Source organism: Macrobrachium nipponense, chromosome 24 (assembly GCF_015104395.2).
Source record: "Macrobrachium nipponense isolate FS-2020 chromosome 24, ASM1510439v2, whole genome shotgun sequence".
Classification (NCBI taxonomy): domain Eukaryota; kingdom Metazoa; phylum Arthropoda; class Malacostraca; order Decapoda; family Palaemonidae; genus Macrobrachium; species Macrobrachium nipponense.
This window is the reverse complement of record NC_061091.1, coordinates 46648958-46670440: the sequence shown is the minus strand read 5'-3', so window position 1 is coordinate 46670440 and position 21483 is coordinate 46648958. Positions and strand designations below refer to the sequence as shown.

Sequence of the window (21483 nt, the reverse complement as noted above, 5' to 3'; positions counted from 1 at the left end):
TAAAACAGTAATATGCAGTATGTATTATCAGTAGTACACCAATCCTTATAAAAAGGTTGTATATTAAAATTTTACTGCACACTGTGGAAGACACAAAAATTGTTTTTACAATAATGTTTTGTATAAACTTACCCAGCAATTATACAGCTATTAGTTTGTACGTACGGCAGTCTAATTCAAATTTCGCGGGTAGTGCTTCGATTGCTCAGTGCTGTCCCCCAATGGCAATACTAGGAACGACTTAGCTAATCACTTCCTTCTCTTTTATGCATATGTACATCAGAGGGGGATAAGTGGGCTCAGATCATATAACTCCTGGGTAAGTATATATACAAAACCTCATTTAATTATAAAAATATTTTTGTATATGAGACTTATCCATTAATTATACAGCTGATTCCACATTGAAAGGAGGTGGTATCATGGACATATTCTACTCCAAAGCATTAAGTCATGTAATAAATTTGAAATAGAAAAGTTGCAAGCATTGTAAAAATGATATTGTTATGATACAATAAAGTTTCATACATACTTACCTGGTAGATATATACGATAAATGGCCCACCCAGCCTCCCCGCAGGAGACAGGTGGAAGAGAAAAATCTGGTTCTAGAAGGTATGGTTCCTATTCCTGCCACCGAGCGGCGGGACGGTAGATCACCTGACCTACCTACCTGTAGCGTGTGCCGCGAAATTCGAATTTCTGTCGGGGAAGACGGAGTCTTAGCTAAGTATATATCTGCCAGGTAAGTATGTATGAAACTTTATTGTATCATAACAATATCATTTTCATACATTCAACTTCCTTGACAGATATATACTTAGCTGATTGGCACCCTTTGGTGGAGGGTAAGAGACAGCTATTCACTGATTAGACAGGTAAACAACATACGTTTTAGGTAATAAATAAATAAAACCTTGGTTCCTATGTGTTTAGACGAAGGGTTGACTTCTTAGCTATTGCTAGGAGTCTGCTTCGTCTCAAGAGCCTCAGCGAGGATGTGACCTATGGCTAAGAGTTCTTGTGGGTCTGTCGATGGGGTCTTATCCACTAACTCGACAGAGCCTGATGGCCTTTGTCAATGGGGTTTTATCCACTTACATGACAATACACCTATGCCTAGTGGCATAATTAAGGAGCACAACACCGATCCCGATCACCTGATCCTAACACGAGGGCTTGTGCTTAAAAAGAGTTATCCCCAAACTCCTTTCAAACAACCCAAAGAACAAAACACTATGTTAAAAGAAAAATTAACTCACTTAGTTAAGGATCAGTGTCGGCTCCCTATCCCAGCAACGTATCCGTAGACACGTAAAACCAAGAGAGAAGGATCTCTCGTAGGTCAACTTGACCTCCTTCGTGCAAAGGGAAGTCAACTCCCGAGTTGTATCTTCCGTAAGTTACAGCTAATATGTCCTTCACGACATATTGTTCTGGAAAGAACAAGAATTCATAAAAGCTCACACTTCAAGCGCTTTTAATTCTCAGCTGTTTGAAGGAATCATCAAGTTACTCAAGAAGTGCTTGGCGATCACATTTGTTTCAAAGAAGAAGACCAGGGCTTTCTTTGAAAAGGATCTCTTCTGGATGAAGCCTAGAGCCTGGCTTGCGCCTGACTGGCGCCTCGCGCCAGGTTGGCGCCTTGTGCCTGCCTGGCGCCTCGCGCCTGCCTGGAGCTTCGCGGCTGGCTGGTACCTCGCGCCTGCCTGGCGCCTGGAGCCTGGTTGGCTCCTCCCCACTTGCCGGAGCTTCGAGCTTGGTAGAGTCTCGAGGATGTCTGGCGATGTCCACATCGGACACTCATATCTGTCTGATATGTTCGCCTCTAGCGCATCTGTGCCAGGTTGTAGGCCCGGTCTTTCTCCTCATCAGACAATGACAAAGTTCTTGGGGCTGTCTGCCTCTGGCGTTTTTTACGCCTGTTTTGGCATATGGCTCCTGGTTGGCGCTACATCGTCCGAAAGTCCTGAACATCCACAATAGTAAATCAGGAGACTGGAGAAGGGTGGAAGAAATTCTTCCACTTTGAGCTTTGGCCTCTCTGGCAAGGGGAGGTGATTGTAGTCAGCTACATCCAGTATACGATAGGATATCTAACAGTATGAAAGATAAGAGTCTTCCTCCGAGGAGGATCCTTCTTGAGTACTTCCCTTGCTCATGAGATCTCCTCTTACCTGTTGAAGGGGTTTCTCGTTGCAGAATCTTCCCTATCCTTGCCCGAAGGAAGGGAAGAAGCCTGGAAGTCGAAGGAGACTCCGAGCTGAAATTGGGAGGACTCCTGATTTCTAGCTCTTTATTGTATCCCTCTGAACACCTTCTGGGAAGCATTTCGAGCCGTCATCGCATTCCAAAGACTCTGTAGGCAAACGTTTGAACCATTCTACTGTAGATGAAAACGTAAGTACCCTGCCTGGACAACGAAACCTCTATCTGAAAACATTGAATCAGGAATAGGGGGTTTTAGTTCTTTTGCCAGACATACTATGCTGGCAAGAACCCATTGCCTAGTCTCCATAGAATCTGATGCGAGATTCCAAGCTCAAAAAAAAAAAATTCACTTGTCTTCTTGGTCGTTTAGGACCAAGAGAAACAAAGAATTCCGTCAAAAATTTCTCGAAGAAGTTTGATGAGGAGCAGTTCCATCTTGTCGGAACATGGAATCTGTGGCCACAAAAAAGATCCCATTAGAAGTACATGATACCCTACTCTTGTCATATTGAGGTATCGTATAAGATCTCGAAGGTCTTAATCCTCTGCTATCTCCAATTCCCTTTGTAGAGACAGAGTATAGCCTTTTACTGCATTCTTTGATAGCAGACATAAACAAAGGTGATTCTTCCCTCTGAAAGGGAAGAAAAAACCGCTATGTGGTTCACAGAGGTATCGGAAGAGGACAGCTTCCTCATTCCCTCTAGCACGATCAGCAGCAATTCTATGTCTTGGCCATGACTACTGTCATTTACCTTGAAAAATCCTCTCATTCATGTCCACTTCTGGTCAGTCTGCACGCAGACAGACTCAGAGTGGAGAGGTTGTTAAGGTCCATTTATAATAGATGCTGATAGAATATCCAGACTCTCTTGGAAAAAACTTCCAAAACATGTTGTGAGAAGAACGTGACCTCTGTGAATCCAACCTCTCTAAGGCCAAAATGAGGCATAAAGTATTATCCTCTCTTTCTTTGACGCCCTTTATCTTAAATTCTGTAAAGAATTTATATTTAGGGGAAAAAAGACTAATGTTTATTCCCCTTTCTATAAAATAAAGATGGCGTAATTTGCTACCTCTCTTGGTTCGAGGAAAAGGAAACAGTCTATAGGAAGCCTGTTCGTCTTCTACCTTGCTAAGAGATCTATGAAGAAGACTTTCTGCAGGTTCTCACAACTCTTTCCAATAAATCTTAGACATACGTTAACAGTTATTATCGTCGATCGAGAAGGTTCTCTTTGTTAACGCGAACAGGAGCGAAAAAAAAAAAGAGTTTCTCGATGTTCTTTGCGATATGAGAGTCGTGGAATTGGCCTAAGTGATTAAATGGGTAACGAAATCAAGAACGAATCTTGCCGTTACCGAGCCTGCTGTCCGAGAGGCTACTGGACTCTTAGGTTAATAACTCGCTAAAACGAGAAAATCTTGGATGGTGCTCTTGGCTCACTGCGCCAGGCTGGCGCTTCTGGCGCAATTTGCGCCAGGCTGGCACTTCTGGCACATTGCGCCAGAAAGCGCCTGGCTGGCGCTTCCTTCTAATTCTTTTTAGGTTATGTGCCAGAACATCTGTGCCTTTATGGTACCCGACATGCTTTCACATGTTAATTCCGTTCTTAGTAGGAAAAAACTTTATATACGTAGTATAGTCCATTCAGGGAAACAAGTTCTGCCACAAAGAGAATGTTTCCCATCCGACTCATCCATCTTCTCCTGAGCAGGTACTCTAATAAGCCATGCTTTCGTAAGCCGGAGAGCATTATATAATATAATGTTCTGCTGCGATAGAATCCTTTAATAATGTTACCTACGGTAAACAGCATTGAAAGGTTGTAATATCTCTCTTATTGAAAGCTTCTTAGCAAAAGGCAGACAATATTTTATTTATGTTAGCTTAACTATCCCCTCAATCCGAGGCTAAGACCGCGATTGTAGGGGAGAAATACGGACAGTTATTCCATCCCGCAGGAGAGAGAGATGTAACCGACCGCTCATGACCGACACCTACATGGTACTGCGTTGGTCTAAGCGAAAGCAGTCTCCGTTAGCCGTCTGGCCTTACTCTTCCAGAGTTGCCAGCTACTCCATTTAATAAAGGAATCTTATAAAATTATTATCGAACTTAAGGAAGTTCTTATTAAAGCATATTTAAGCGAAACAAGACTTCGATAAATCTAGAAGCTAAGTAGGTGTTGTCTTAACAATCCTTTTAAGCGTAGTCCTTCCTAGGAAAGTCCTAGAAGGATACTGGTAATTGAGTTGCACAGCTAAGAAGTAACTACGGTATGTGTTTATGATTTGACCGTATCGTATTCTCATACAGCAGATACTCTAACTACCTTCTACTATCTTTGTTCTTTTCGTTAATAGAACGATAGAAAGAGTATATATATCTCCTTAAGGAAGGAAGTTAATCCAGGAACTCTTTTAAATCTTCGTGATTTCCTCATAAATCGTGGAAGAGACAGAATTCCTGTTCACCTCTAGGGTTTACGGAAGGAAGTAGATATTTCCTATCCACCATCATACCCAAACGTCGATGAGATTCTTATTAAGAAAAACTCCCAAAGCTCTTGCCTCCTCATAAAGAGGGAAGAGCATGGATGAAGGAGAGATTCCACATTGAGAGGAACTGCCTAACACAGGAGTCTTCTGAATAATGAAAAAGGGCTTCTCTTAGTATCAGAATCCTTCTGACAAAAGCGACGGCCGCCTGTGCGACATCTTGCACCTTTGCCAAGGGAAAGTTGCTCAAGTTAAAAAAACTCAAAGAGGAGCCTCGCAACTGACCTCTCTCTCAAAAGAAGATTTTGGAATATTCTGGCGCCTGGATAGTTCCGCGCGCCTGGAATGTTCCGCACACTAGAAAGGAGACTCGCTCCTGGAACGTTCCGCTTGCGTGGAAGGTCCCGTGCGCCATGAAAGTTCCGAGCGCCTACTAGTCTTCTTTTAGGAGCCTCTTGCCAGTAAACGTTCAATGGAAGCATCCTTCTGATTGCCACTCTACTATAAGGCTCCTCAGTCTAGCCATCTGTTTTCTCTTTGAAGGCGCCTTGCGCCAAGAAAAATTTTCTGGAACGCGGCTCGCGCTCAGTTGCTGGAATGCGGCTCGCGTTTATCTGTATGAACGAGGCTCACGCTAGTCTGTTGGAACACGGCTCGCGCTAGTCTGTTGGAACGCGGCTCGCGCTAGTCTGTTGGAACGCGGCTCGCTGCTGGCTGTTGGAACGTGGCTCGCTGCTGGCTGTTGGAACGTGGCTCACGCTAGCTTGCTGGAACACGGCTTCCTGGCTGGCTCTCAGCCTCTCGCTCAGTGTTCTCTTAGTTTTCAGAGAACGCGCTAGACCGTCCGAACTCCAAACATGTACATTCTTCGTCTTTTCGGATGTAAGATGAAGAAACGGAAGAAGAGACGCACTTTTTTAAGGATGCCTTTTCAATGGCTATCCTTGGCAGTCTGGGACGCTACTACAGAACCTGCCGAGGGGATGCCCGACCGGTGGGGATTCTCTGAAACCTCTGTGCGGCTTTCGACATTCCTTCTCCTCTGGGCTTGTGAGCTTGGAAGAGGTCTAGGCCTGAGAGCGAGACAGAGCCGATCGGATGCACCCTCCACTATTATAGGACGCCTTTCCAATGGCGAACTTGGCAGTCTGGGACGTTCTACAAATCCTGCCGAGGGGACGCCTGATCGGTGGGGATTCTCCATAACCTCCGTAAGGCTTTCGACTTTCCTTCTCCTCTGGGCCAGGGAGCTTGGAAGCGGTCTAGACCTGGGAGCGAAACAGAGCCGATCAGAACGCACCCTCCACTGCACTGGGAACACTAAATTCACTTCTTACCTTATAGAGCTCGCATTTTGAGCTACATCCAATTATCTTCAAATTTATTAATTTGTAGATTCTGTAGAGTAAGAAGGAGATGAGGATGCAAAAACTACTATTACTGTTAATACTCTAACTGCTCGTTGCACGAGAGCTATTAAAGCTTCTAAAGGAAGCGTAAAAAGTTATATGCTTTCCTGACTTCCTAAAGTAGGAAGTTAAAGTTTTATATTTCCTCAATAAAGTTCTAACACTTATTACACGTATTAATGAATAAATATTAATATTTCCCTTTCTTGCAAACTAAATGAGTGTCTACCGAAACCTTCGGTAATTACACTTCATAAAATCTTTGAAATTTTCGAAGTCAAATTTATTAAAAAGTTAATAAAAGCGTATGCCGAACCAAAGACCCAGTACTTCCCTGCAAAAGACAGCTCAGAAGATCGATGGCGATGAAACACGAAAATCAAGTCAGGAGGTACCGCAAACATTTGTTTACAATACGGCGACAGAGAAAAATCTGGTTCTAGAAGGTATGGTTCCTATTCCTGCCACCCAGAGCCGGGACGGTAGATCACCTGACCTACCTACCTGTAGCGTGTGCCGCGAAATTCAAATTTCTGTCGGGGAAGACGGAGTCTTAGCTAAGTATATATCTGTCAGGGAAGTTGAATGTATGAAAACAATGCTTGTCATTCCTATCAGTTAAGAGTGCTATGCAGATGAATAATGGCTCTGGTTGGTGCTCATCTTAACTTGTAGTGGTGTGGCAGTGGAGCCAAGGGTCGCCTCCTACTTTGGGGAAACTTTGCATCAAGGGGAATACTTGTATGTCTAGCCAAGTATGATAGGTGCCCACCCTTGCCCTGGGTGCAATACCAAAATAAATTGACAAAGTCAAGACCCATCCACTGAGAGTGGTGGCTGCTCCAGGAACACTACTGAGTGTTGTGATTGTTATTTGGTAGGTTCGCAACGTTGTACTGTGGTCCTGTTCCGTGGATATAGCAACATTGCCAGTAGAAGACAAGATGTAAACACTAAATCTGTTTGCAGTGGATATTTTTGGCGAGCTGTATCCCACCTACTTAACATAGCACTTCCACTATGAATCCCTATTTGGCTTGCAGCCCCTGACAGTTCCACTGCAATATTGAAACCCTGTGATCCATTACGGTTGGTGATTATCATCTTTTACGTTTTAACCTGGAGATTTACTCTGGAAAAAAATGGATTTCTGAAAGGAAAGTCATTACTTTCATTTTCACTTTTATCTTTTCTTTTTTCTGGTGTTCTCTTTTCTTATGATATGATCTGGGCAGTTTCATTTTAGACGTAGTCGACTGTATTCCTTTTGGTATCTTTGCAGTACGTACATGATTTAAGAAATTATGTTTTATAATAAAACAAGGTTTTAATTATGTAATTACTGGGTAAGTATAATTAAAACCTTGTTTTATTATGAAAATAATGTTTTTATAATAAAACAAGGTTTTAATTATACTTGCCCAGTAATTACATAGCTATAGTTTCTGTTATTCACAGCAGTATAGATTCAAATTTTGCAGTAGCAATACCGATAAGTGTGTAGGTGACACAGTCTCGCTCCCTAGCAAGAAGGTTAGGGACGACATAGTCAATTAGCTCATTCCGTTTACGCCTATGTCCATCAGCGGAGAGGAGGGAGGGCTCTAATCATGTAATTACTGGGTAAGTATAATTAAAACTTAGTTTTATTATAAAAACATAATTTTTAATTATGCAACTAACCCAGTAATTACATAGCTGACTCCCTCATTGACAAGAGGTAGGATAAATGGACATACTCTACTCTAAAACAAAGTCATGTAATGAATTAGAAATAGATAAACTGCTAGCATTGAAACAATGCTTGTCATTCCTTGTTAGTTAGGAGAGCTTGCAGTAGAGACTGCCTCTGGTTGGTGCTAACTTAACCTGTAGTAAAGCCGAGGGTCGCCTCTACTTAAGGAGGAGCCTTGTAGCACGGATGATTCCAATTACTCACAAGGACTATAATTTGCTCTTGCCCTGGGCACAGTACCATAACAAAAAACAAGCAGATTACGTATTATGTCACCTACACTGAAGTAAAAACCACAACCCATCCACTATAGGTGTCGGGTGCTCTGTGGGTACATTGTACCCTCTTGGCTCCCTAAACTTCAATCCTTCACTACCAGGTGAAGGTTAGGACAATAGAAGGGAATCCTGTGCTTTCTTCCTCGATATCACGCCACGCCAGTAATTATAATTTTCAAGGTACTGCCTAAATTTTAACACTTAAAAAAATTCTCTTACAATGCATATAAGAAATCATAAATGATTACACTACAGGTCGAATGTAAATGGACATATGAGATATATATCTCTTGAAAGCTAATGAAGTAGAGGTTCTTAATGTCATTAGCTTTGCTAAAAAGATGCAAATGCTCCTCTTAAATCAGTCTCTCAAAAGACAAAGACCATTAGGGTAAATGGCAAGATGTCCTAATCCAAGGACAAGACGCATATGTACTTGCCATAACATTTTTGGTTAAATCTGGTCTGGGCTTCTGGTTCTAGGAGATACCAGATCATCTAGCCAGGCAGAAAGTTCCACTCTTCTTCCTGCCATAAAGCACTTCTGGCTCTGATAGAATGGGGTTTGCACTGAAGCTGTGGTTGTTGTCCAGAGTTCTTATCAGGAGCAGCTAGTTCTGCTACAAAACAACACTCTGTGGGAAGATTTTGCTTCTTGCAGCTTAATTCATCCACCAGGACATTGAATTTCCCTTGTATGAACTTTTTTAGGATTCTGGTGTGGTTCCTATCTGTCCATAACAGAAGGGTTCTTGCTGCTTCGCAGAGAAAAGATGCATTCCTCCCTGTTTCTTGATGTAAGAGAGGGCTGTCCGAGCAGACAGTTACTACTTTGTTGCGGACCAGGTCCACAAACTCCAACCCCACCCAGTGGATAGCAGTCAATTCTTGCAAACTGATGTGCCACTCTCTCTGTTGAACATCCCATTTCCACAATACTCTGTTGTCTCCCAGGAGATCTCCCCAACCTGGATTGGATGCGTCTGAATAGAATACAAGGTTGGGGCTCAGAGGAAGAAGGGGCGTCCCTTCTAATAGCCTGTCTTCTAATCTCCACCAAGACTGGTCCTCCTCTAATTCAGATGTTGCCTGAACACAAATGAGCCTGGAATTTTTTTTTTTTCCCTTTCTTTAGGGAAGAGCTGGAGATTCATCATGTGAAGACTCCCAGAGGACATGAACTGTTCTATAGAGGATAGGGTCCTAGTCCAGCAGGCTCCTCCACTCCTTTGAAGAGCAACCTTGAAGGGCTAGCAAATGGTTCATGCTACTAGGCGCAACTGGGCGCTACTAGGCGCCACTGGACGCTCAGTGCCAGATGCTCCTGGACGCTACTGGGCTCATTAAACTATAAGATACGCAAATGCAAGACACAATCTTAAGTTAAAACATATGGCTAAAGACAAGATCAGCCAGAATAATTTGGTGTCAGTGAAGCTAATTAGCTTTGATGGCAAGCATATTATTTTGACAGTCTAGCTACCTTACAGTTTTGTTTTGATTCAAACTAAGCAGACACACTATATCAACATTACTTTGTTCCTTTAACTGGTTGTAAGTACAGCCCTCTATAGGGATGTTCTCTCTGTAGTGGGCTCTTGTACATTTTCAAAGAAAGTTGTTTCCAATATTAATAATATATCAATATAATCTTATTCTTGCTTTTATTAGTGAACACGCTAATAAGTGAAAATGGTGAAAACACTTCAAAACAAAAATTATCAATCCTGCCAACACGCCTTGCGGAAATAAAATTCAACACCATCATCATTCTGATAACAAAAGCAATGTATACATTATTACGCTACTCTATCAGGAAGATAGCTAATGCAGTGTTTCCATTATTACGCTACTTGCTTCTTAGCTAAGTGACATCTAACTTTGTTGCGTTACTCATTGTAAAAATGATTTAATCAAAAGATTGCTTCTGAAACATGTTATCAAACAATATCTGATTGTTAGCAAATGTAAACATCAGTCCGGCACACCAATGTTTACGTATTATAGTTCGACACTCGTCAAAAAGTAGTTGACCATTTAACTGCAAGTCGCTGTAAATGTGAACTAAAGATGTACTACTTCAGTGAAAAGCAATAAAACAAGGAAAAAACTCATCCCGAAGCTTTCGGTTTGTATACTGAAATCTAGTGAATAAACGGCGAAAATTGAACAACTAATGCCAGCACCAGATTTTTACACCGGGAGTCACAGAAACAGAATGAGCTAATTGGCAGTGTCGTTCCTAACCGTCTCGCAAGGGGGCAAGACTGTCACCTACACACTTATCTGTGTCACTACTGCAAAATTTGAATCTATACTGCTGCGAATAACAGAAACTATAGCTACGTAATTACAGTAGTACCTCGAGATACGAAAGGCTCAACTTACTAAAATCCAAGTTACGAAAGCAAAGAAGAAAAATTTTACTGCTCTACATACAAAAAGTTTTCAAGATACGAAAGCTTTCTGAAAGTCCGAGATTCGCCCCATAACAATTTTGAAACTCGTGCCGCACGCCGCCATCTTAGTTATAGTAGACTCGCCACCATCCTCCTGCTCTCCCATTGGTTCCTGATGCTAGCCAAGCCATGAATCCTTCTCTCTAATTGGACAGCATCCCTCCCATCATGCATCTTCTGTACGTACATACGTACTACGTGTTGGCGTGCTTTACCTCGGCCACTTCGCACCCGAAACTTTACTGTACGCAATCGGCATTCGTTCGCTCCAACGATTTCGTTTAGTAACGTAAATTCGTTAGTGATTTCGTTGCAGTACGTACATATTATCGTGTTGTGCTACTTTATCGTGTTGTGAGAACGTAACTTAATTACGTACAGTACATAGAGTCATGGGTCCCAAGAAAGTTGCTGAAGTTCACAGAAAGAAGAGAATGCTTTCTATAGAGACAAAAATGGAGATAATAAAAAAGTATGAAGCTGGCTTCCGGTTGAGTGTGATCGCTAAGGAATACGGCCGAAATCCGTCGACGATAGGCACCATCCTTAAGCAGAAGGAAGCCATCAAAGCAGCTACACCTTCCAAGGGCGTGACTATTTTGTCCAACAAGAGGAGCCATGTGCATAATGAAATGGAAAGGCTGCTTCTTGTATGGATCGAGGACAAAGAAATCGATGGCGATACGATAACCGAGACGGCAATCTGCCAGAAGGCCAGCGCTATTTTCGGCGATTTGATTGCCCAAGCCAAAGACGACGGCGGAGAGGGGACATCAACGGTAACCCCTGAGTTCAAGGCTTCTCATGGGTGGTTCGAAAAATTCCGTAAACGGACTGGCATCCATTCGGTGGTAAAGAAATTGAAATTATGTAAACTATAAAAAAGTAAAACGAAATGTAAAAATCAAAAAAAGACAAAATAAATTTTATTTTAAGTTTTTTGTAAAGTTAAGTGTTACAGTTTTGTTAATCTGTTTTGTAAAGTTTAGTTTGTTTTTTGACATTTTTTTATGTGTTTCGTAAAGTTAAGAGTACGTATCTGCCGTTTGTCCTCCTCCTCCTCCTCTGACGCCACTTTCGGAGATAGCCTCACTCGAAAGGTAAGCTTCGACATTTTACGTTACAGTAATAATATTTCTTGTACACTAATATACACTTTATTTACAGGTTTGGATTTTTATTCTTAATTTAGGTATTGAATGGTCCAAATTGTTGTAGTATTTCATTGTTTATAGGTCAATTTAGCTTTATTATGAAATTTAATGGGGTGTTTTTGGAGGGCTTGGAACGGATTAGCCATTTTACATGTAAAATGTGTTCCAAGATACGAAAAACTCATTATACGAAGGCCGCCTCGGAGCGGATTAATTTCGTATCTCGAGGTACTACTGTACTGGGTAAGTTGCATAATTAAAACCTGTATTTTAGGTTGGAGTGATGTGCTACTTTGATTATTTAAAGAACATCCCCCTTTGAGATCCAATGTTTTAGGTTTATCACCTCGATGTTTTTCTCCATGTGATGTTGTCTCAGCCGGTTTGCCTTTCTACTGCAGTGGATGGTTGCTGTTGCACTGCAAGAATAGCTGACAATTGTACACTGCGTTGTGGCTTCTTAATTACTGAGGAAAATCTAACTCCCAATCTTATTTGAAGTTTAAGTACAGGCGGCCCGCGGTTAACGGCGTAATCACTCAGCGGTGAATCGGTTTTATGCCTGTCGTCAAAAATATTCATTAAAAAATAAGGTATTTTTTATGGCACAATTTTCAGTTAATAGCGCCGCTAGAGCCGTTGTCTAACAAGTTCATACATTTGTAGAAATGCTGTTCAGACCCATAAAGATTATGCAAATTATATTAACAAATTTCATGGAGAGTTGTTACATAGGTATTAGGGTAAAATATATGCCTCTGACGCTGTTCTATGCCGAAAATATTGAGTTACATAAGTGCAAATTTAGCTATGGATGTGTCGATTTATAAATGTTCATGCTTTTATGTTTAAAATGGGTATGAAAATGTATTACGTATAGGGTATGTTTATTTCTGCACAGAAATATGATACGAAGGCAGCTTTTGAAACTGCCCTTCACGTTATCAAATGCGATGTTTTTTCATGTTCTTTCTTGTCAGCCGCCCTCTCTGCTGCTCTTCCGAAAATATAGTTATAAAGAGTGCAAATATAGCGATCGATGTGTCGATTTTTTAAATGTTTGTTTTTATGTTTAAAATGTGTATGAAAATATATAACGTATAGGGTATTTTTATTTTTGTACATAAATATGATACAAATTAAGGCAGGCTTTGTAACTACGTTCCACGTTGTCAGGGGATGTTTTTTTCATGTTCGTTCTTGTCCGCCACTGTTCCGAAAAATGCATGGTTATTTTATTAATTATGCATCTTTTCCATAAATCCTTTGAAAAGCTATACATTACGTACTCCACCGTATCCAATAATATTGTATGTATTCTCATATTATTCTATTATAAAATACTATGGCAAATCTAAGCAAGTATTCCACGGAGCGGCCAATGTTGTGGTTTGAAATCAGCTGATGGCGAATACGAGTTTGTTTCGCCATAACGCAATTCTGAGCAAATTCTCTTCCTTCTAGTTAGCATAAACGAATATCTAGTTACTTGACTTATATGAGACAAGGTTATTTTTCCCTATACAACATGTTTTTAGGTGGAAATATGAATTGAATATGTCTCGTTGTGAATGTGAACTACTTTTTTTTCGTTAACCGATTACGTTGGCGGCATGTTTTTTGTGTAAAAAAAATTGTGATCCAGTTTGCAATTCTCCTTCATATCATCGTAATACGAACTTTACAATGTATCTTATATTGGCGTGAAACCAACAGTAAAATGTTTTCTTTCAAGCCCAGTAGTTTTGATTAATATTATTTATCTCAATTTTATCTAAGGTTGTGTATGATGGCATACGTTTACTAGAGTTTTATCCTTGTTGCCAATGCACGATAAGTCATTAACAGCTTGAACAGTTTTTGCAGCTTCAGTTATAACTAGGTTTAAATTTAACTGTAAATTTCCCGATTGATCTTTGATTTATATTGATCTTTGATCTATAGCGAATAAAGTTATTACATTAAGATATCTCAGTTCTATTCTACATAACGTCATTTATAACAACTACGGTAATAGTGTACTAAAGTACGATGACTGAAATACAAGCCAAACGGATGTTATCGAATTCAGTTGTACTTAAAAAAGAAAAAAAAAGTAGTTTCCCGTTCGGCTGTTTATGGCTGTACACGTTTATGCAATGAGTATAACGTTAAAACCATACTTTCATCATTCTCTTTTGCTGTTTTTGAACTTATGTAACTAGAAGATGGGATAAAGTTAGGCTATTGTAATTTGGTCTCTCGTAAAATTGGATTATCGTAAGACGAATTATCATAACTTGAACACTACAGCTACCTGTACACTGTATAAAACCTTATAATATCTTTACATATTCTAGACACCCAAAGGATTAAAGCTAGGCTTTTTTCACTTTACCGTACTTATAATAATATAATGTACTGTAGAGTAAATTCTATAGATCTATACTGCATTATTATAATTTTACTTATTGCGCCATCACAGGATTATGGCGTCGTTTGACTGGTCTAGGGCAGTGTTAACTAGTCTAGAATTTCGATAGGAGGTGTGCAGCTGCCGTAGGCTTTAAAATCGCTTAGTGTCAAAAATCACTTAGTGTCAGCAGCCAGGAACGGAACCCCTGCCGCTAACCATGGGTTGCCTGTACTTTTTTTCTGGCTTCTTTAAAAGAAATCTTATCCATAACTTTGTTTGCATTTCCTTCTCCAGAACAAAATTCACATAACTTTTTGAGGATGCAGGATGATTTTCTCCACAATTAATACAAGACAGTGGCTCATTGCATGGTCCATGTGCTTCTTTGCCACAATTACAACATAAAGCAGGTTCTTCATCTAGTATTTTCCTTCTACAATTCTGGATCAAATGACCAAACATCTGGTGGTCGTGGTAACATCTCAAAGGTGATGGCATGTAGGGCTTGACTTTGAAGTTCAGCCATCCTGCCTTGATAGCATTAGGCACTTTATGGGTTTTAAATGTGAAAATTAGCATTGCCAGGGGAACTATCTCATCCCTAACCTTTTTTCTCATTCTGACCACCTTCACCACATTCTGTTCCTCTAATTCCTGCTGAGTTTCTTCTGTGTCCAATAAAAGCAATTCAGGAGCATGTATAACTCCTCGGCTTTTGTTATGAATAGGATGAGGGAAATGTAACTTTTCGCCCTACTAAAGTATTTATCTTAAGCAATTTCTAATTCATCTTAAGCAATTTCTGACTTTGTTCAGGTGAGGAGACTTCAACTAATAGGGTCCCATCATCCTGTGGATGCATTTTTGGCTCATAGCCACATACATTATTAATTTTAACACGTCAATACTGCAAAACCATAATAATAAACATGTACTGCAAAAGTATTCGAGCACAATCGGTATAGGGGACCGAAAGAAGCACGAAATAATGAAACACATGGGAGCGAGCCGCGCAGGGTGACTCGGTAACAAAGCCGTTCGGGACGCCGTCTTCATAACCGAAATAAAAAGGTTAGACAGGCCCTTGCCCGGCTGAAAAGACATGAAACAGTTCTAGCAGTACTTAACTTGGATGCAGCGATAGCTTGACGTTCCATGGTAATATAAAATCCAAAAAGCGAGCACAAAACACAGAGCGATAAAAACACATGCGATCTGAGTGGTGCTAACGAAAAGGATGACCGGTAGAGGCGCTGGTGGTAGCGTCGGAGGCGCTAGTAGTAGTCGTCGCTGGAAGTGGGCCTTGCATCAGTCCCTCTCTGGTAGAGGGATTTCGAAGAGGGATGAATCTAAATGGTAAGAGACCCGTGGTAGTGGTTTCACTCACCCCAGAAACCATACCGACACCTTTTATATAAGGTGAGCGAGCCAGAATATTCTGGCATTTCCATTTTAGCTTTTTTCTCTGGTATGTTAGCATTAATTTACCTTAGAAATGTGTGCTAAAGGGACATTTCACTGGGTGACACGGGCCCTTGCCCAGAAATAGATTTTTCCTTCGTCAAAATCCCTTTTCCCTACTTGCTTTAAATACACCGATATTCGGCAATACATCATTTTTGAGCAAAGAACTACAAACTTATTGTATGAAACTAATTCGTACATACTGGGAAGAATCTCCATTTTTCCTTTATTATTCCTCTGAATATTTAAGTTTCTTCCATTCAATTCTGCTTTATTCTTTCTTTCTAAAACAAGAAAAAGGTTCTATCGTAATGATGTTCGAACCCCAATTATCCATTGCCATTGCCAAGTCCATTTCCATGCCAGGGTCAGAAGGTAGAGGAAGGGGGGTCGCCATAAAAACGCAGATATAATTCATCTGGGTAACCCCCATTCCCACCACAGAGCCACAATTAGAGGAAGGGGTCATCCCTTTGACAAGGGCTGCCCTAGGGGTATTACCCAGAATACACCCCACCCTTAGTGCTAAGGCGTCATGATGTCCGTCGAGATCATGACCCGGCACCGAGGGCAGGGTTTGACATGAAACTTCCTCTTGCTTGACCATGTTGGGTACTCAAGTTCTACAGGTGAGGTGGCGTACCGTCCATCCTCACCTTCCATCAAAGCCAAAACACACGTCAAATCATATCCAGAAACGAACCAAAAGTCATCAACATAAAATCCACACCTAATAGGAGGAGGAGGTAGAAAAATAGAACAACTTACAGTAAGAGGAAAAAGGCAGATTAATTTTGTTTGACCAAAAGCTGGCTCCCATGGACCAGTGAGAAAGCATCCCCAGTAGGCATCAGGGCCCAGCTGCTGGTCCCTAAGCTCCCTACCCATGCCAAGGGGTCAGCATCTAGGGAGGTTATGAGAATGAACTTCAGTAACATGAAAAATTATTGATTAGCAGATCTTGTACAAATTTCCCACCCCTTCCTCCCTTTCCAGTAGCTGGAACTTTGCGGAACAATTCTGAAGCTTTTAACTATTCTAGGTGTAACTTTTGACTCACATCTAACTTATTCTAGGTGTAACTTTTGACTCACATCTAACTTTTGAGAAACATATAATGAAAGTTTCAGTGAATAACACAAAGTTAGGTATTGTTTCTAAGGCCTCGAATGTTTACAGTGATGAAATCAATGCAACCTGTTTTAGGTCATTTGTACTCCCTTTACTAGAATACTGTTCTCCAGTGTGGATGTCTGCTTCTGCCAGATTTATCTCTTTTAGATAGAGTGGCTTGTGGTGGTAGGTTTCTGCCTCCTAATAGCAGTAATGGGGCACTAAGAACCCTTATAAAAATGCTTATAACTACCTATTTTGTTAATTCAAACAAAAGAAAAACCCACTAAAAATGCTTATACCTGGTTTTTAAATAGTTTTATCACAAAAAGTACATTTGATCATGAAATTGACATAAAAATACAGTAATTTGTGGATATTTCTCATATAAAAACACCGCGAATATGCGAATTTCCCACGAATGATGGGTAGATTTGGTCTATAGAGAAATCTGTGAATACGAGTCTGTTGCAGAGAACACGAATTTGGGAGGTCTAATGTAGTTATGAATTGTACCATTGGCAAATGGTTTCTTGTTTGTCACTTTTTCTTAAGTTGTACTATTACAGATCTTTCACATTCATAGTTTATCCCCGATTCCCTTCATCTGTCAAGAGCAACTAGATTCACTGAAAACAGCACCAATATACAATAAATGTGCCTGGCCGTCGAACTTCCAACTTCCTGAGGTCCTTCAGTCCTCACTGTTGGACTAGGGAATAGCCTCCCAAAGGAAGTTTTGCAATTGGAGCTTTAGAAGTTCAAGCAACCTTAACACTATTCTCCTTGCAATTTAATACATTTTTATCTGTCTGTTAATTTATTAATTTTTTTTTCTTTTTTTTGTAAATGGGGTCTCTTATTTCTGAATTTCCTTTTATCTCATCTTACTAATTGCTAATGGAACACCATATTCTTTGGAAGCTTGAATGTCAAGTCAATGGCCCCTCTGGCCTTGTTCCGTATGGACAGGTTTCATCTTCTGTGCAAGAAACACCAGCTACCTTGCAGTAATAAGTGGTATGAGCACCAACCTGAAGGAGTGATAGAAAACGATAAGGCAAAGATCCTCTGGGAATATGGTATCAGAACGGATAGGGTGATACGTGCAAATAGACCAGACGTGACGTTGATTGACAAAATCAAGAAGTATCACTCATTGATGTTCCAATACCATGGGACACCAGAGCTGAAGAGAAAGAGAGGGAAAAAATGGATAAGTATCAAGATCTGAAAATAGAAATAAGAAGGATATGGGATATGCCAGTGGAAATTGTACCCATAATCATAGGAACACTAGGCACGATCCAAAGATCCCTGAAAAGGAATCTGGAAAAACTAGAGGCTGAAGTTGCTCCAGGACTCATGCAGAAGAATGTGATCCTAGAAACAGCACACATAGTAAGAAGAGTGATGGATTCCTAAGGAGGCAGGATGCAACCCGGAACCTCACACTATAAATACCACCCAGTCGAATTGGAGGGCTGTGATAAATAGAAAAAAAGAAAAAAAAATAACTACAATAATAATAATAATAATACTTTAATAAAAGTAATAGCTTCTTCAGCAGTGTTACACTTGTAGAGATTCTTCTCTATTTTTCAAATAGCAGCTTTTTCCGTGCTATTGAAACAGGCAGGCTAGCAGAGCGCATATAGAGGCCGTGATCAAATACAGTCAAAATCGTTGTAATATTTATATTTTACCGATAAACTATGATACCATAGTCATCAAAGTCTAGACCTTGGCAGGCTGGTCGGAGCCCTGGGTACCTTCTGAAGTCCCTAAAGTGCCTTGACAGCTGAAGAGCAGTCTGCAGTACAAGCCACAGTCTTCCTTGAGATTAAAGTGATGTATCATCTTAACGATCTTTGACAAATGCCCCTGCAACTCGGGTTCGTCTGAGTCCTGGGGCATAGGACCCTCATTTTCCTTCAGTTCCTGGTCTTCCTGAGTTGCTTCTCATGCATGAGAGACAAACTTGCCAAAGCCCCCTGGAGATCTCTCGACCACTCAGGTATATAACCTGTCTGGTTCAAGAACTGACCCAGGTATGTTAACATCTGTGGTAAGGCTGGGATGGGATCAAGAATGGTCTCGGTCTTGAAACCCAGGCCTGTCTAGTTCCTATCTCCCGGAAAATAGGTCAGGTGAGGGATCACAATCATTCCTGCCCAACCTGCCAAAGACTGAAGTCTCGCCAGGTGAATGAGACTGTGGTTGGTTGCAACCTTCACTGAAGACGTTTGCATGGGTTTTGGAGAACAGTTTTTCTCATGTGAAAGTGGCGCCAATAACCGAAACTTGACCCATTATGGTGTCATAAATCAATGATTTTATGGCGCTAGACAAGCTCCATAAAACCAGATCGCCATTAACCGAGTCCGCCGTTAACCGGAGACTGCCTGTACATACCCGAATGTTTTATCATCACAAAAAGGGCATTTAGTCATGAAAATATGAAAATACAGTAATTAAAGAATAATTCTGTGAAAAATACAGCGAATAGGAGAATTTACCATGAATAATGTGTATATATGTTCCATAGAGAAATCTGTGAATGGGTGAGTCCGCGAATTTCGAGACTGCAAATAACGGGGTTTGACTGTACTACTAAATGTATTCATGAATTTTTCTTGTTGTTAATACTCAATATTCCACTTTTTTTCAATCATGCATCTTTTTCTGCAGGAATAGTTGTGGTAAGCTGCGCCTTGCAAATTGGGTTTTGACTGAAGGTTGGTGAATTTGAGTGTATTTAGTATACTGGGATGAAAATATACTGGAAGTATGAAGTACGTCCACAACAGAGACTGGTGTTATGAAATCGAATAGACTTAAAAGAAATCAAGTTTAGCATTAAAGAATTATTTTGTGTCAAGAGTTCCCGAAGGCAACACCTGGGGTTAAATTACTGAAAACACATGCAGGGTGACCAGTGATGTGGGGGTTGGTTCTAGAGCTGGTGGAGCCTGACACCATCGAAGTCATATAATGGCTTAAACATTCGCAGGACAACCCTTCACTGCCTTCAAGTGGTTGATGAGGGGAGGAAACACTTGGCTCACCTGAGGTGCCCAGGGAGGACTCAGCTCCCTGAGCATCCTCAACCTCCACAACATCTGAAACAGGGGTCAGGTTAAGGGAGAGCTCTTTCCTATGCTATGGGAAAGAGCACCCTCCAAAGAACAACTCCTCAGAGAGAAGAGAAGCTCTCAAGGAGAAACCAGACAAGACATCTTTCCCCCAAAGACAGCTCCTTACTAAACCAACAGTAAGAGTAGGTAAAGGGGTAACTTTGGTGTCACCAGTGGAGTATTGCACTCTGATGACACTGGGGTGATCTTTTTCACTCCTGTTCTTCCTGGGAAATTTCACCCACTGTTCAGACAGCCAGACACAACACTCCAAATATGGATTATTCTGACAGAACTCATGTTCCCTGTAGGAGGCACGAAAGGTATGTGGATCGACCTCTATTGAGAAGAGGTGCCTATTTCAAGACCTGTCCTTCCCAGGAATGCACCTGAAAACCTGAGGTTTCCTCTCTAAGGTTGATGGTTTATTGATTGAGGCATTTGTGGCATAAGCAAAATTGAGTGAGGAATTTGCAGCATAATCAAAACACAACTCAATAATACAACAGAATCTATTCAATTCGGACAAAAGCATGAAAAGAGAGCAAATGGCTCGTCAGGTAGGGAGTTTGCTGATGTCTTTACATGACAGCAGCCAGAAGTAAAGGGGGTGCATGGCGACAGGTTGGCGGGGCTTCCTAGTATCTGTTGATAGTTAACACCCTTGTCTGAAAGTTAAATGGATGTTTCAGCACGTTTCAAAAGTTAAAGAATGAAAAGAATGAAAGTTTGTACTACTTGTGTGAGAACGATTAGATCTATCTAAAATTGTATAATCACTAAAATAGAGGCCAAGTAAAAAATAATGATGGTAATGTAGCTGGTAAGTATGAAGTCCATTCATACTGTCTACTACAAAGAAACAATACAACTGTTGTGCAACTGCCAGAAGCTATTACATGTCGAATCAAGACAAGTATTCATATAAGCAAGGAAAAAGCTAACCAATTCCTTGCAAGAAGGTTTCTCTGACCAATAGGTTCAAATAGCACAATATGTACAATACACAGTCAAAACCCAAAAAAGGAAAGGAATACACTATACTCCAGGAGGAATACAGTATACTCCAGGAGCAAAGTGGAGTGCAGAATATCAAGTGGGCAGGGCTTCCCACTGCTTGTTATCTACCTTCTCAGAAAAATATGAATGGCTGATCCATTCTGTGCCTGCAAGCTTATCCAAATGTAAAGATGAAAGGTTTGTATTTGCATAGGAACAATGGAGAAAGATGACATTATTTAGCTTACTACATACATATATCATTCCCAATATGATTCCTAAATAAAAGCCTATTCTCTGAATCTTAGACAAAAATTCAGGTTTTTCCTAATGTTTTGGTCACTTTTGAAAGCAAAGTGTAGCTGAGAAATAAAAAATTACTTCTTCTGAAGCTCTGCAGTTTGCAGTATGTACCTACAAGCACAAATGTAAAATAAAAAAGCATTACTAAATGAAAATGCTATAATTTTACCGAGAAAATCAATGGAGCTTTGGTGGTTTGCTACAACAATGGCTGGTCGATCCACAGTTATATGTTCAAGGCCATGCACTTCCCAGTGTAGCCCAAGCAAGGGGTTCAGTATTCGTAGAGGAAAGGTGGCTATTCTGGAAAATAAAAATACAGGT

The 21483-nt window shown here is 40.7% G+C and overlaps 1 protein-coding gene across 4 annotated transcripts in view; it reads right to left on the bottom strand.

Annotated features, from left to right (window-relative positions):
- LOC135205598 (1-acyl-sn-glycerol-3-phosphate acyltransferase alpha-like) overlaps window positions 1-21483 on the bottom strand; it is a 173796-nt gene that overhangs the window by 78969 nt on the left and 73344 nt on the right. For all 4 annotated transcript variants that reach the window (XM_064236369.1, XM_064236371.1, XM_064236370.1 and 1 more), the window contains exon 2: window positions 21329-21462. In XM_064236369.1, coding sequence (XP_064092439.1) covers window positions 21329-21462 — 134 coding nt within the window. The remainder of the gene's footprint in view (window positions 1-21328; window positions 21463-21483) is intronic.